The sequence below is a fragment of the Denticeps clupeoides genome, chromosome 1, assembly GCF_900700375.1.
Source record: "Denticeps clupeoides chromosome 1, fDenClu1.1, whole genome shotgun sequence".
Classification (NCBI taxonomy): Eukaryota; Metazoa; Chordata; class Actinopteri; order Clupeiformes; family Denticipitidae; genus Denticeps; species Denticeps clupeoides.
Genome location: NC_041707.1, coordinates 4,419,682 through 4,435,949, shown reverse-complemented (window position 1 = coordinate 4,435,949; position 16,268 = coordinate 4,419,682). Strand labels below are relative to the sequence as shown.

General features: G+C 47.4%; 1 protein-coding gene across 2 annotated transcripts; it reads left to right on the top strand.

Annotated features, from left to right (window-relative positions):
• The first annotated feature begins 153 nt into the window (after nucleotides 1-153).
• gpr137c (G protein-coupled receptor 137c) lies at nucleotides 154-14,369 on the top strand. 2 transcript variants are annotated; one of them, XM_029002315.1, is made up of 7 exons: nucleotides 154-657; nucleotides 7,033-7,082; nucleotides 8,316-8,547; nucleotides 9,376-9,525; nucleotides 11,650-11,775; nucleotides 11,953-12,077; nucleotides 14,060-14,369. In XM_029002315.1, exons 1-7 carry the CDS (start codon nucleotides 286-288, stop codon nucleotides 14,283-14,285), a joined length of 1,281 nt encoding a protein of 426 aa, XP_028858148.1. In that variant the 5' UTR covers nucleotides 154-285; the 3' UTR covers nucleotides 14,286-14,369. The 2 variants fall into 2 exon arrangements, with proteins under 2 accessions (XP_028858148.1, XP_028858062.1); XM_029002229.1 differs by having other exon boundaries at nucleotides 14,057-14,369.
• The last annotated feature ends 1,899 nt before the right edge of the window (nucleotides 14,370-16,268 follow it).

The window sequence follows — 16,268 nt, the reverse complement described above, 5'->3', positions numbered from 1 at the left end:
TTTGCACTGAAGGGGCTGCTTTGCAGAGAAATGGGGGGTTTCTCTGTACAGCTTTTTTTTTTTTGTTCAAATTGTTAGTCTGTTTTTAGAGCATTTAGCTTCACACACCAGCAGCCCACTACACACATTATGCGTTTTTAGGTTTTTTTTTTTTTTTGTTAAAATATCAAATCCTCCCTGTTATCATCAAGTTTGACGTTGAATCTTTCGGCTATGCATTAAAAGTTTGGGCTTTCTTTTTCTCTGAGCCTTTACAACAGAGGTCTGTACATTAGCGGTCCCGCTATGCTGTTGCAGGAGGACCGGGGCAGCCCCGGCGCCGCCGCCGACGACGACGAGCCGATCCGGGCTGCGGCGTCCTCCGCGGAGCTCTGGCTCGCCGCGGTCTACGCCGCGCTGTACGCGCTGCTCTTCGCGCTCGTCTACCTGCAGCTCTGGCTCGCCCTGCGCTACGGCCACCGGCGCCTGAGCCACCGCAGCGCCGCGCTCTTCCTGTGCCTGCTGTGGTCGGCGCTGCGCACCACGCTCCTCTCCTTCTACTTCGGCGGCGCGCCGCCGGCGGAGCGGCTGCGGCCGCTGCCCTTCTGGCTGCTGTACTGCTGCCCGGTCTGCCTGCAGTTCTTCACGCTGTGTCTGCTCAACCTGCACCTCGGCCAGGTAAGCCGGCGCCGGGCTGGGACAGGTCATTCCCCTTATTAAATAGCAGGACGTCTTATTTACCGAGTTCTGGGTTTAAAGGAGCCTGCAGTTGACCCCTGACCCCTTCCTCTGTCGGTCCGGATGTTTACTTGCCCCTTGAACCACGTCTGGGTGTGTAAATATGACTTATTATCCATGCACAACTCTATACATCTCGACCCTGCTTTGCATAAGTCGTTATATGGCGCTCTGGTGAGGACTAAGCCGATTTTTTTTGTTCCATCTGTGGTACAATGCCCCTGGAAGGGGGCGTCGGCTGGCCGGTACCCCGGGTTCGGCGTTTCACCCCGGATTTTAATCCGGCCGGTTGGTGGGGGGGATGCCGGCGTCTACGGGAGCAGGCCAATCACAGGCACCTGCAGGAGCATTACATCACCCTGCCCGGCCCGGCACTATTCCGAGCACGGCGAAGGGGGGGTGTGCGGCATTCCGCAGCCACGCCGAGCACAAAGGCGGGCATCACTTTCATCCGGTTTCTTTCTTTTTCTGGGGGGGGGGGCACACCTGCACCTGAAGCGAGGCGCGTGCCGGCCTCGGCTTCAAGCAAAGGTTATTTCATACACGCAGAGACCAGATCTCCGGTCAGCAATGACCTCTGAGGGGGGGCTTTTAATGCCGCTGCAGCCGTAATGCAGTTAAATATTGACCAGCTGCATAAAAAAATTTCCTGATGCGGCACCGAACGTGCCCCAGTTATTCACAGGGCTCGTCGTAAACACGCCGTACGTCAGCGGTCCTTTCCCGTGTCTTAGTCGTAATGATTGAATTATAATATGTGGCGTGGTTCAGTGATGGGTCAATACAAGGGTGCCAATGAGGGTCGAGAGGCACTAATGATGCATCCAGCCTCGGCCTCTCTTAGTCCTGCGCGTCCCAGGGGACGGGTCAAGTGACCGGTTAAAAATTTCCCATTTAATTTCCGCGAAGGATTTACGTGCCTTGAATGGGAGCGATTTGTGCGAAGTAACTTCATCGCGGAGATTTGTGCAGCCTGCGGGGGATAATGCATGCATTAACTGCGCCAGAGCTGCGTCGCACGGCTCAGAAAAGCAACAGAGAATGGAGCAGTGTGGCCAAAACTTCTCCCTTGATTCGTCTAATTCTTTAAATCGAATTTCCAGGGAAATGTGATTAAGCACCCCCCCCCCCCCCACCCCCCCCCCACCCCCACCCCAAAAAAAAATACGTTGTTTATTTCTTAATCCCATGCACTAAATCCCAAAGGAAATGCAGCTTCAGTTGCTCGAGTCCAGCAGGAGCTTTTAATGGGAGCTGGCGTGGAGGCTGGACCGGGCGGTAAGCCTGCGCCAGTACAAACGTCACAACGTAAAGCTTTTATCTACACATTAAAACGCATAGTTCATCTCTAAGCATCGCGTGACCTCGCGTGTCTTAAATAATGTTTGTGACCATGCGGCATCGGGGTCATTTATGTGGGGCAGCTGTGGCCTAGCGGTTAAGGAGGCGGCCCCGTAATCAGAAGGTTTCCGGTTCGAATCCTGATCCGCCAAGGTGCCACCGTACCCACGCACTGCTCGCCAAGGGTGATGGTTAAATGCAGAGGACAAATTTCACTGTGTGCACCGTGTGCTGTGCTGCTGAGTGTCACAAGTGACAGTCACTTCACTTTACTTTACACTTTGGGTCTGGAGATGTTGTCACTCCCGGGATCCCTCTTTGCCGTGTAAGTAAAATTGTCACTGTCTTATATTAGCAGGGGTGCTTTCACAATGAACAATGAAATTGTTCATCATAGGAAATACATTTTTTTTTTTTTTTTTTAAATCTTTGCGCTGTATCCCCTTTTCCGTGACAATATTTACTCTGCTGGCCTTGCCAAGACCTCCTTTATTAACCTGACCGTTATCTGGTTTTACTTTCTGGCACGGTGTTGCCCCCCCCCCGGGACGGCCCAAATTCATCGGTTTCGCAGGCTTTCATGTCAACAACACGGATCGTACCATGTCTCAGAAAAGGGGTTCGCACTATTCGCCCGAGCACGAGCCGATGGTACGTCGAGGCGATCGCTCCCCCGCCCAGGAACGGGTCTCCTCTGTCGCCTGTGGGGTTTTTTTGGAGCGCTTATAATACCTGCTGGGAGCTTCAAGGAACGCGAGGAGGTGAACGGGTGCATCCGTTGCTTTGTGACTCATCGTGCTGCGCCCACGAACCCAAAGAGGCCGGGGGCCTTTATCCCGGCGGGGCCGCGAAGCAGATCCGAGCGGGCGGAATGCCGAGACGGCTCGCCGCTCTGTTAGCGCCGACCTTTCACCCAGTGTGCCACTCTTGTCGTGATGCAGGCCCGCCGGGCGTTAATGTGTAACCGGGCCGCACGGAGCAATCGAGCAAGATGTCGATCCACCGTAATACCAGGAGCCTGGCTTCGGGAGCCTCTTGATTGGTTTCAGGAAAGGCCGCTCGCATAACAAACGCCGCGGTTTGGACCTGAGCGGCTACAGACCCACCACGAGAACAGAAACATATCAATAAAAATACATTTACATTTACGGCATTTACCAGACGCCCTTATCCAGAGCGACTTACAGTCAGTAGTGACAGGGACAGTCCCCCACTGGAGACACTCAGGGTTAAGTGGGTAACACACTCGCCCATGAACCAGAAGACCCAGGTTCAAACCCCACTTACTACCATTGTGTCCCTGAGCAAGACACTTAACCCTGAGTGTCTCCAGGGGGGGACTGTCCCTGTAACTACTGACTGTAAGTCGCTCTGGATAAGGGCGTCTGGTAAAAGCTGTAAATGTAAATGTAGGCGAGTGTTTTTAAATGCGCTGCATCATCGCCATGTGTTCTCTCGCGTCTGTGCGTACTTCGGCTAGATAACGGGGGCAACGGTATAGATGACAGAAGATTTCAGTGTTTAAATCCGTGTTTGAATGTAGAAGTTGTATTTTGGCGGTCCGCAGCGTTTGTCACATGCGTTGAGTCACGGGTGGGGACCTGAGTGAAGGCCCGTGAATCTGCATTGACCGGAGTTGTTGTTGTTGTTGTTGTTTTTAATAAGCACGCGCCGCTCTGCTTCATTATAGCCCGGCGTGCCGCCCTTACGGGCACCCCAGAGCGAGCGGGAGCGCTGCAGTCCTCGTGCCGAGCGGGACGGGCGTCATGTGACTGGGAGCGAGGAGGCCTGTCTGCCGCCTCCGGTTCCCTCCCCTCTCTCTCGCCCGGTCTAATCGGGAGTCTTCAGGTCCACGGGGGTCATCAGGCCGCTGGTTGCGTTGGAGCAGGACCCGTCGCCCCTTGTTCAGTCGCATTAGCAGAAGGGATTTCTGTGGGTTCTGACGTCTGTTTCGTCCAAAATGTTGCAGGGTGAAGTGGGCAAAAGGTCAAGCGGCAGGCGCAATAAGAAACTGGAATCTGGGCGTTCGGGTGACTCGCGATGTGTCGGCCTTGTGATAAATTTGAATTTGTGGAAGTAAGAAGCAGTGCAAGTTCTACTTGGCCATTTTCATGGAGGATCTGACTCCCGTTTCACTTCTTCTGTGGCTCTCTGGCCAGTTCACAGCGCTTGCAGTCACGCGCTTATCCCCTGACACGAATTTGTCATTTTTTTTTTTTTACCCCTTCAGTCTTAGTGGTCCTGTAATACTGTATCTGACGTCTCGTTCCGAAATTCATACCCTTTGATCCTGCGCCACAGTGAGATTTCCCAGGACGCGCCGTTTTCGGTGTCTGTAGCTTTAAATGCTAATGAGGAGGAGAGAGGCGGGACGAGGAGGAGAGCGGCCTATAGAAGTTGAGCGTCATCAACACCATTCACCAACCACAATGTTTGGGGCAGACAGGAAGTCGTGTCGGAATTTTTTCAAAAAAATATAATGAACCCACAGAGTCTATTGTGACAGAAGTAAACATTTTTTTTTTTTTTTTTTTATTCAATCGCTGAGCAACTGCAATGGTTCGCATGTTTGGAAGCCATGGGAGAAAAAAGTATGAGAAATGGGAGGTAAGTTTTTCCCCCTATGACGTCATAAGGGGACAAATTCCAGATCCGACCATCTGAGCTGAGCTCTCTGAACGGTGAATAACGGCCAAATCACTCTATAGTTATTTCTAGCCATTTCTGGACCATAGACAGACTAGGGGACCTTGCATTAATGTTAAATCATCTCACAAAGGGAAATTTTCATGTCAGGGGACCTTGAATGCTTTGGTTTTCAGATGATATAGGAACTTGCAGGACTCAAAAAGATGTTTCAAACATTTTACATTTACAGCATTTACCAGAAGCCCTTATCCAGGGCGACTTACAACCAGTAGTTACAGGGACAGTCCCCCCCTGGAGACACTCAGGGTTAAGTGTCTTGCTCAGGGACACAATGGTAGTAAGTGGGGTTTGAACCTGGGTCTTCTGGTTCATAGGCGAGTGCGTTACCCACTAGGCTACTTCCACCCTGTCATTCTGCTCCCAAAGCACACTTCATCTGAAGCCAAATGGCTGAGATGGACGGGTCAGCCCACTAGAATCTGACTGACTGTCCGAGGAAAGGTTGTTTTGCATGTGGGACTCGGTGATAGAAGGGCAGTGTGTGTGTGTGTGTGTGTGTGTGTGTGTGTGTGTGTGAGAGAGAGAGAGAGGGAGGCTTTCAGTGTAATATTCTGCACGTTAGAACCACACACACACTCACACACACACTCACACACACTCACACACACTCACACACAGACTCTGCCCTACTGCCCTCTCTTGGAATGACCGACACCCAGGCGCTGTGTAAGTGTTTATTTGGGGCGTCGTTCCTCTATTTTGCCACGCATTAATACTTCATGCCCATGGGGAGGTAGCTGTGGGCAGGCTGTCAGAGGAAATAGGATACGTGATATGGACATGCTGTAAACAGCCCACTCGTTTATGCTCAAACGCTGATGGCGTATATTTTTGCATGGCTGAAATTAAAAAAGTGGTATGTATGTAGCTAGCTAACTGAACTATAGTTAATAAAAAAAACAGTGGGAATATAATACTGCACTAAATTCTAAGGAAATAAATACGAGAAATAAAGGTCATAAAGGCTACGGCAGAGATGCTTCTGTCCTCTGATACTCTAAATGCTGTAATTGGCTGTGTGGGCTTGATGATTTGTCACTCATCTGATTGATTATACATCTGCATAACTAATTATTGCATAATAACCCACGTTACCGATCCTGGGTAACTGGAATTATTCACGCGTGGTATTGTTCAGTGCACTATTAGTAATAGCGAATATTTAAACCGTTTTAAGTACGCTTGGTTTAGTGTATTTTGGAATTATTGCTTTTTGAGACCACAGAGAGGTGATATAAAATCTATAGGCCTTGTATAATGAGTTTCATTGATCACCCGACAACTCATTTGCATCTTCATAATCAGGCAGCTCCGTACGCTCAGTGTTTGTAAGGGATTAGGATTTATTTATTTTTTGCTGCCATATATCAGGGCAAAGGTTCCTTTCCCTTCTCGTAGGCCGTGCCGTAAAACTCATCCTAGCCGCTTTCCTTGTTTTCCGGCACGGACGAAGCATTTCGGAACCTCGCCACTCACTGTGTGAATTTCACAGTTGCGTCTTAAATAGGGCACCACAGTCCGCGAATGGCCAGTGGTGCGCTGCAGCCGTCCCACACTCTCTCTCTCTCACACACACACACACACACACACACAGGAAGAGCGCGTGAGCTTCTGGTCCTGCGCGCGGAATGCGAGATGAGAGGCCCTGCGGATGAAACGTATTCCCTTTGTCTTTTTGCCGGCGTGTGGAGGTCGGCAGCACTCACTGCAGCGATCCGTTGCTCTCCCTGTCAGCCGGATGCAAATGTCCGCCGTTTTCCTTTTTCTTGAAGTGGTCGCCGCGTACGCTGGTAATAAAAGGGAGCGGGACTGTTTTTGTTTAGACGGTCTCGGGCGTGTCGGAGCCCCACAGACGTCCGCCTCGTTCGCGTCACGTCTCGGTGATCACAGCGAGGCCACTGGAAAGCCTGCAATTAGCCCAGGTCACCCTGCAACGGCAGAATTCTGCCCCTCCAGGCTGCCCACGCGTATGTTGCCGTGGATCAAAGGCCGGGGAATAGTGCGCTCTCCCTCCGCTGAGCCGCGTGGGAACGTCTTTACTCTCCCGGTGTCCTCAGTATGATTTCTATTGTTTTTTTGTTTTTTTATTTATTATTAATTTGTGCTCTGAGCCGCCGCACCTTCGACGGTAAATCAGGCCTGAGAGGGTCAGACCCAGGGCACCTGGGTGCTTGACCGCACCGATAAAGGTTGTAAAGATCATCTGGCTCATGTGTCTGCTCCACTCCACCCCATGTACTAAACCTCCTCCTCTTACCTTCCTAGGTCATGTTCAAAGCCAAAGCCAAATATTCCCCCGAGCTCAACAAATACCAGTAAGTTTCGTTTTTTTTTAATGAATTTCCCATTTCCAGTTGTATTGTTGTCCTGGGTGAATGTCAGAGATTGTTGTGCTGGATGATAGTGTCCTAGAGAGAAGCATGGACAGTGGTGGGCAGTGGTGGCCTAGCGGGTAAGGAAGCGGCCCCGTAATCAGGTTCAAATCCCGATCCGCCAAGGTGCCGCTGAGGAGAGGTGCCACTGCGCAAAGCACCGTCCCCACACACTGCTCCCCAGGCGCCTGTCATGGCTGCCTACTGCTCACTCAGGATGATGGTTAAATGCAGAGGACAAATTTTACTGTGTGCACCGTGTGCTTTGCTGCTGTATATCACATGTGACAATCACTTCACTTTATCACACTTTTTATAAGTGGACTTTCTTCCAAGCATCTGTATTTTCAGATCTCTGTTTTTCATCCATCACAACATGCTGCTCTCTCTCTCTCTCTCTCTCTCTCTCTCTCTATGGCACAACACTATGTCTCTTTTTCAAACCACTTATCTAATTAATGTGACTTTATAATGCCTGGCACAGTTATTTATTATTGATTTATTTTTTCTGCACTATTTCTACTGTTCTGTTCTTATTCTCTGTTGTTCATTTGAGCTTGCTGTTAGAACAAAAGAATTAAATAAGGTTTTTCTTATTCTTATATTGTTTTATTGGCACCCTTTTGTAAGCGTTTTCATATGTTACAATTCCAGTTTGTATTATTATCCTTATTAGAAATTCAGCACAACCTTATTATCCACTGCAAGGAGCTTTTTAGCAAAATGTTTGACACCGAGGGTGGCCAGGAGCTATTACATTTTCATTTTTTAATTAGACTATGTGCCATGCTTCTGGACCACGGTCCGCTTTTGAAGGGACCACCTGAACTTGTTAGGCTCCATGCATCGGCGGGAGCTTGCAGCAATCTGTACAAACGAGGGCTTTGATCAAGTGATTACCGTCTGATGCACAAATCCCCCCGGGCGTCTGAAATCCCCACCGCCTGCGGGAAGATGAGAAGCGACGGATGGAGCCGAGGGAGGGGTGCGGCCTTGGTCAGATGGAGTTAAGAACGGGGGCGGCTAATGCATGTCTGGTTCGGCGCTTAGTGTCGGCCCGCATCTGTAATCATGTCTTTGGGACTCCATTCCCAAAGTTCGTGCGATGCGCGCACAGCTGGAGATTTAGGCCAAAGAAGGTCAGTGATGGGCGATTCCTCCTTTTCTCCTGCACAGGGTTCCGCTGCGGCTGGCCTTCCTTTTGGCCGGCCTGGCCTTCCTGGTGGTGAACGTGACGTGTGCCGTGCTGGGCCAGCAGCAGGGCGTTGGGAGCGTGGAGCTGAGGCGCACCGTGCTGGCCCGCGTCCTCGTCAACGACAGCCTCTTCGTGCTCTGTGCCATCTCGCTCGCCGTCATCATCTTCAAGGTCGCCAAGATGTCCTCTGCTAGCGTCTACTTGGAGTCAAAGGTTGTTAAGTGCTCTGCTCAGTCAGTCAAAGTTGAGAACATATGCATACACTCATATGCATGATCAGAGTTAAAAGCCAATGTATAAAATAAGAGGGTGAAGACCTGATGTGCAAAGCCATTTTTTTTCCACGGTCACGTTTTAACTTGGACCGAGGGACAGTGATGAGCAATTGTTCAGTGATCTCGAGACTGCATCACTAAGCTGTCTGGTAGCCCCCTGTTTTTCTTTTTTAAAACGATTTTATGGCAGATTTTTATTATTATTATTATTATTATTTGTTATGTGTAATGTTATTACACATATAATTATTAAATGCATTAAATAAATGCAAAAATAAAGGGTTAAAAAAAAAAAAAGGTGACTTAGCCATTTACAGACAAGCAGTTAAATCTTAAAATCTATTCTAAAACGTACAGGGAACCAGTGCAAAGACTGCAGTGTGGGGTGATATGTGGTCCTGTTTACGTCGGGCTGCGGCGTTCTATACCATACTGCAGCCTGTTAAATCAAAGATCCACCCACTACTGTTCTAATAGTCCAGTCGAGAGGAGATGTAGGCATGGACGACCTTTCAAGTTCCCTAAAGCCAAGGAATTACATTTACAGCATTTATCAGACGCCCTTATCCAGAGCGACTTACAATCAGTATTTACAGGGACAGTCCCCCCCTGGAGACACTCAGGGTTAGGTGTTTTGCTCAGGGACACAATGGTACTACCTAGAGGGTAACCATTCGCTTTTTATTTATTTATTTATTTATTTATTTCCCTTAAGGGGACAAGGTCATGAAGATCAGGGGTTAAAAATAATTTGCACTTCCTGTAGGGGACCTCCGTGTGCCAAGCCACAGGCCTGGGTTCTGCTGTCATCCTGCTCTACACATCCAGGGCCTGCTACAATTTGGTGGTGGTGGTGCTTTCCCCAGAGACCCGGCCAAGCCCCTTCAACTACAGCTGGTACAACGTCTCTGATCAGGTACACCTCGGTCCAAAAGCCAATGATAATTTGATAATTTGGTTTCTATGGGAACAACTGAGTCATGAGCATCTCCAGTGGGACATTCCCATGATGCAGCAAACGAGTGACCAACTGGGTTATGGGCACCCGAAGCCCACTGATGTGGATGGGGAGCAAATGCGGGAGCATCTGGTCCAAACCCACGGATGATGGTGTGGTGACACCTACAAAAATGAAACGCTTTTTCACCCACGATTCTCAGCGGTTTATTTATGGTGTCTTGATGGAGGCGGACTTTGTTTGGCCGGTTATTTTATTGTATTGGCTGATTGAATGATTTTGCTGAATCTGTAGGTCATTTGGCTTCCTTTCTGCAGAACCGTCGATGGTTTGTCCACAACACACCGAGGTAGTTCCAGGAACCGAGCCATAAATAAATCCGAGCGCACACATATCTTCCTCCCCTGATGGTGACTAATCGATGACAATGGACCCGACGAGGTTTAAGGAAGATATTTGCGGCGTGTGAGCCGAGGCTGATAATGGGCGGTGGAGGTGTTGACGCATCTCCGCGCCTTGAGCTGCTAAAGCCCCGGTGAAACCTCCCTGCCCCACATACACAAGGCGGGGAGAGAAAAGGCCGCCTGTCGAGCATGAATAATCCAGTGCTGCAGATCTCTCTGCTCCGCGGCCACACTTTTTCCTTCCATCCGAGATGTATATTCCAGGGCGTAATCCGTGCCTGGTTCCTTTTTAAAAAAAAAAAAAAAAACACACGCACACATACATACATACATACATACACACACACATTTTTATATATATATATATACACACACACACACACACACACACACACACACATACATACACATTTTATATATATATATATATATACACACACACACACACACACACACATACATACACACACACACATTTTTATATATATATATATATATATATATATATACACACACACACACACACACACACACACACACACACACGTATAAAATAATGCCGAGTCAGTTAGATCGAGGGGGAAGCGAAGTCCGGCGTCACCTGATTACGGGTCACCAAATAAGGACGGGTACCCGGTGAGCGACTGTCCGACAGAGACAATCCATTTCAGGGGATTTGGGAGGATGTGGTCTCTGTGGGGGGGAAAGGTCTTTGTTTGGCTAAAAATACGCCGGCGCTTGGTGACCTAGATTGGGTCGGTGTCTGCGCCGGGCCGCCTGCCGCGGAGGTCCCCCGGCCTGCCTCTGACTCATCGGCCGCCTCGCGCCCTGTTTGGGCGCCTTGTCGGAGCACTCTGTTCATCACAGTGCACGCTTTTGTCCGTCTGAAGCGTCTGCGCGCTTGTGTTCTGCCCTCTCGACTGTTTGCCGTTAGCGTTGTTTTCTTCAATGACATTTTTGACTAAATATCTTTGTGAACCAACTTTTACGATGTGACAACAACGAGATGTATCATGTAGTATTGATTGCTAATGAAGACGAGACGTTATTTCCTTCAGTTTAAATGCGACATTATTATGCAAAATTCCTTTCTTGTGTCGCCACTTCATCAATTCCCATTCGCACATTATTCAGAATGCTTGTCGCATAGATATACGGTGGCGGGTTATCAGATGGCTGGGAGTGAAAAAGACGCCCTTTCTTTGCAACGAAGTGGACGAGAAAACCGAATGTGCGGTCAAAAATATGGGTAGAAATGCGGCAACTACAATGGATGTAGAGTGTTCTTGAGCCTGAGAGGTAACAACAATATAACAATAAGGGAACCTGAAATGGTTTTGACTAAAAGAATTTTGTTTTTGTCTGTTCTACTAGGTATTGACTGGGTTAAATAGAATTGCATTACTAGACTAAAATATAGTCATGGACAATTCTGACCAAAATAAGACTAGATGCTCATACTTTTAGTCGACTGAAACTTGACTAAAATGACTAAAATTAACGTGACTAAGGCTTATGACCCCTTGACACTAAGGCTAAACTAAAACTAAAATGAAGACTGGCTGCCAAACACACCCGTAGTTGGCATTCATCGGCAGGGATTCTCTGCTGTCCTCTGTGTGGCTTCTTGGCCTCGATCGTCATCGTCTCTCCACGCGTGTGTGTGCCGTCCAAACAGGCCGACGAGGGCAAGGTCAGCGACGAGGCGTACATCATTTTCGGGGTGATCTTGTTCTTCTGGGAGCTGCTGCCCACCAGCCTTGTGGTGGCCTTCTTCAGGGTGCAGCGGCCCAACCAGAATCTGGTGAGAAGCTCGCCTTCCCTTTTTCCGGTTCCGGTTCTTCCGTAGCGCTACACGCTCCTGCTTTTCAGGCGGGAAGCTGACAAACGGCCCTCTGGGGGCTTTTAATGAGCCGCTGTGTGTGTGTGTGTGTGTGTGTGTGTGTGTGTGTGTGTGTGTGTGTGTGTTTGTTTCCTGCAGGTCCCGGGTGGGATGCTCAACAGTCACAGCTTTAGTTCGCGGGCGTATTTCTTTGACAACCCGCGGCGCTATGACAGCGATGACGACCTGACCAGAAGCATCAGTTCAAGAGGAGAAAGGGGCAGGTGGGTGAAATTTCACGTCCTCACCTTCCAGCACCGGCAGTTCCATATCAAATGGACAAGCCATGTCATTATGACCCCTGAGAGGTGAAGTGAAGATTCGGAATCGCATTTATTGACCAAGTATGTGAGTGATCACACACAAGGAATTTGATTCCGGTCGATGGTGACGCTCAAGCACGACAGTACAAATATACACTATTATCAAGTCTTATATGCACAAAAACATACAAAGATTACAGATTACTGATATAACATTGATTATCTTGGCCGTAGATGTGATTGAGGCAGGAAAAAAAATGGGAAAGCATAAGGATTTGAATCAAATTTGGTCAAATTGTGGTGGCTTGACGACTCCATAACTGCAGCTCCTTGGCATTTGTTGTTGACCAAGTACACCCCTTCATGGTGTACACTGGTTCATTTACAGAGCGACTTACAGGGACAGTCCCCCCCCTGGAGCAACTTGGGGTTAAGTGTCTTGCTCAGGGACACGATGGTAGTAAGTGGGATTTCAAACTTGGTCTTCTGGTTCATAGGCGAGTGTGTTACCCACTAGGCTACTACCACCCTTATGGTCCAGGCATAAGCAACTCAGTGTGTGAGATGTTGACTTCCAGATCTCATCTGCTGACCAAGTGTCCATAGGATGTGCTGGGAATCTAATCTAATCAATGGACACACCAGTTCAAAACTTCTAAAACTTCTGCATTCAGGATCTGCTTTGCTTGGTGTACCGCATCATACAAAGTCAAAGTCAAAATAAACTTTATTCTGATATTCTGATGCAGCGTTTATAGAAGATGTCCTGCAGCGGCGGAAGAGACGCTCCGATGATGTTACCAGCTGCTTTGATGATCCTTTGTAGCTGCCTGATGGCGGCAACAGCACTGTAACCGAACCAGGCGGAGCTGCAGCTGGTCAGGACACTCTCTATGGTGCCCCTGTAAAATGCGATGAGGGTGGGAGGGGGCAGGTTGGCTCGCTTCAGCCGTCTCAGAAAGTGAAGACACTGCTGGGCCTTTTTGGTAATGGAGGTGATGTTGGTGGTCCAAGTGAGATCGTCTGAGATGTGGACTCCCAGGAACTTGGTGTCTTTTACAGTCTCAACCGTGGATGCTGAGTGGGGTGTGGGTGGGGTGAGTTCTCCTGAAGTCGACTTTCAGAGGTCCAGTGGAACCCAGGCTGCGACAGGTCAGGGAGGACCAGCTTAGTATCAGGCGGGTGGTCATAAAGTTATTATTAAAGATAATAACATGACCGTTGTTTGCACCCGGAACACGGTAAATACCAGTGGTTGGTCGGTTAATTGGTTAATTGGACCAGTCAGTGATATAACTGATTTTGGCTGATGTCTACAATACAAATGTACAAATTAGTCATTTAAAAAATGTTAATTCATGGCTTGAGTGCACTTCATTAACTTTATTTTTTGATGAAGTCTGGACTTCCAGTGTAGGTGTTGTTAATGTTAAAATTCAGTGATTCTAAGTTCATATGTTGTTAGTATTAATGCATTTACAATAACTGCATTTATCAGACGGCCTTATCCAGTAGTGACTGGGACAGTCCCCCTGGAGACACTCAGGGTTAAATCACTTCCTCCGGGACACAGTGGTTGACAGTGGGGTTCGAATCTGTGACTTTGTGATTGTCTGGTTCGTATGCGAGTGTGTTACTCTACTACCACATAACTATCAATGTGCTGGGGGGGGTAAAATTGCATCACCTAATATCTAGATCCACCATATCGATCAATATGATCACCTCACATTTTCTACGGTTTGGATTTCACTTTTATTTCATTTTTTTTCATTACATCTGCTGCTAATATTTGTGTCTGCTGTGCGCCTCTTTGTAGTGAGTGCAGTGTGAACAGCTGGTGTTCTACTCCGCATTTAATTGGCGGTAATTACACAGGGGGTGCGGAAGCGTGACTGTAATCCCCCCCCAAAAAAATGTAAAAATCTGTGTGTCTTCAGCAGCATCCTGTCCTCCACGCCTCAGCCGGGCCCCAGCTGGTACGGTTCTATACAGCGGAATGACAGCCTGACCGGAGTTCCCCATCTGGTCAGCGGACCCCCGGCCGCCACGCCCCCCCTGCTCCTGGCCTACGGCAACGTCCAGACCAACCAGCATCACAACTACTATTCCACCCCCCAAAACTATTATTCTACCTCTCAGACGTACTATTCCACCCCCCAAAACTGAGGGGGGGGCTGCTCATGTTCCATTTATCACCAAACTTTTGTCTGGGTGGGTTTTTTTTTTTTTTTTTCCTCCCCCCCTTCTTCTTTTCCTAACACCCTCATTCCAGATGAACTGTCACATTCACATACTCAGTTGGCTGGCTGTAACCATGGAAGCATCAGAAAGAGGCTCAAGAGGTGGACCAGACGTGGGTCGGCCATGGTTGGGTGTAGGTACTCCGTTTTCAGCAGATTTAGATTTCCACGTGTACCTCGGGATTCAAGTTGACTTTTTTTTTTTTTTTTTTTTTTTTGTAGAGCAAAATTGTTATGGACCAAACTGTTCCCCTTAGCTCCCAGGAAAGGGAACTTGTATCCTCCCCGACCCCCATTTCCCAGTGTAACAGGAACCCAGACTCGTCCCCGTAACGATGGGGAGCAGTATTTGCACTTCAAGAACAGCCCTCGATGTTTGAGGCTCAGGTTTTGCATCCTGGACTCTGGACCCAGTGACCGTGCCAAGGCAGAGTTCAGCATCTGGGACCGGCCTGGTGGCTTCGGAAACACCAGGAGAGAAGTTGTGCCTGGTATGAATGTGTGTGTGTGGACCAAGGATTGCCTGGTAATTTTTATTCCTTTTTTTTTTTTTTTTTTAGCAGATTTTTTGCTTTGAAGGAGATTGCTGGTGGTCCCGTTTCACACTGTGTGTGTGCAAATATAAACTTGTACATACACACACAATTGGCACATTCTAAATATCTCTCTCTCTATATATATATATATCTTTCCAAATCTGTATGGTAGCAATCAAATGTTGTAGTTTTTGGCATTGAGCACATTATTTTGTGGGAACATCTACAAGCGTGCCATTAATGGAAAAAAAAAAAAGTTGCACAGAAATAATGTATATATCAAAATGTCAGTAAGCTTTGTTTTAATGATTTGTTTTCCATCTAAATTATGCGTCAGCTTTTAAGGCTGTGAGGATTTAAACTGTGATTGGGAAGATGAGAAGAAGTGAAAGATGGACTATTTCCATTTTTTCTGTTACATGTGAGCAGTGTTTTTTTTTTTTTTTTTAAGAAAATTACTTTTAATATTGGACTTTGTGTCCCTGAAAAAAATCATGTATTTTTAAAATATTTTACTAATAATTTTTCCTGCCCCGTTAAAATCTTTGACTGTAGTTCATGTGCAATCGTTTCTTTTTTTTTTTTTTTTTCTTCCTCCCCTCTTCCATTTTGCTTGCTGTCCCATGGTTAAGGGGATGGCTGGGATTGGGTGGGCAGTTTCATTTGCTCACCTCTGACCTGGGGGCCGGGCATCTGAAACATTACATCCAAAGACCTATTATAGGCAGCCTGGTAGTTGCTTGCTTTTAATTTTAATTTTATTTTATTTGACGAGGAGGACTGTGGAGTTATGAGGAAATGAGTTGACAGTTTTTGGCCTAGACTGTCCTCTGCTGTCACTGTCGGCTAATGTGTAGCATATTTACGATGACATGCACAAAAACTTTAATATCTCCAAATGCACCTAGGCAGCTGTTACTAGCCAGAAGCTTGTGAGTTTGGTGCGCAGCTGTTTCTGTTCTACATTTTATTCTGCTTGAATGTGTTTCCTGAATGGAAGTTTGTAAATGTCTTTCTTTTTTTTTTTTTTTTTTTTTTTAAATAAATAAATATATATATATATATATTTTTTTTTTTTTTCCTGTGAAGCCTGTTTTGTCTGCTTTTTACAAAGAGCGAGTAAAGCCTTCATAATTTTTTATGTTCTGTTTAATGGCCAATGAATGTAAAATGTTTACCCATTTTCAAAGTTCATTACAGCTGTACGCAAGCACTACCATGGAAAATAAAGTTTTACTGCACTACTTTCAACAACGACTACTTTCTCATTAGATGCATCATGTAAGCAACTGCATAAAGTACAAATAATATACATATATATATGTATGAAATATTCCCCAAGTGGATTTTGTAAATGTTTTGGGTGGCAATTT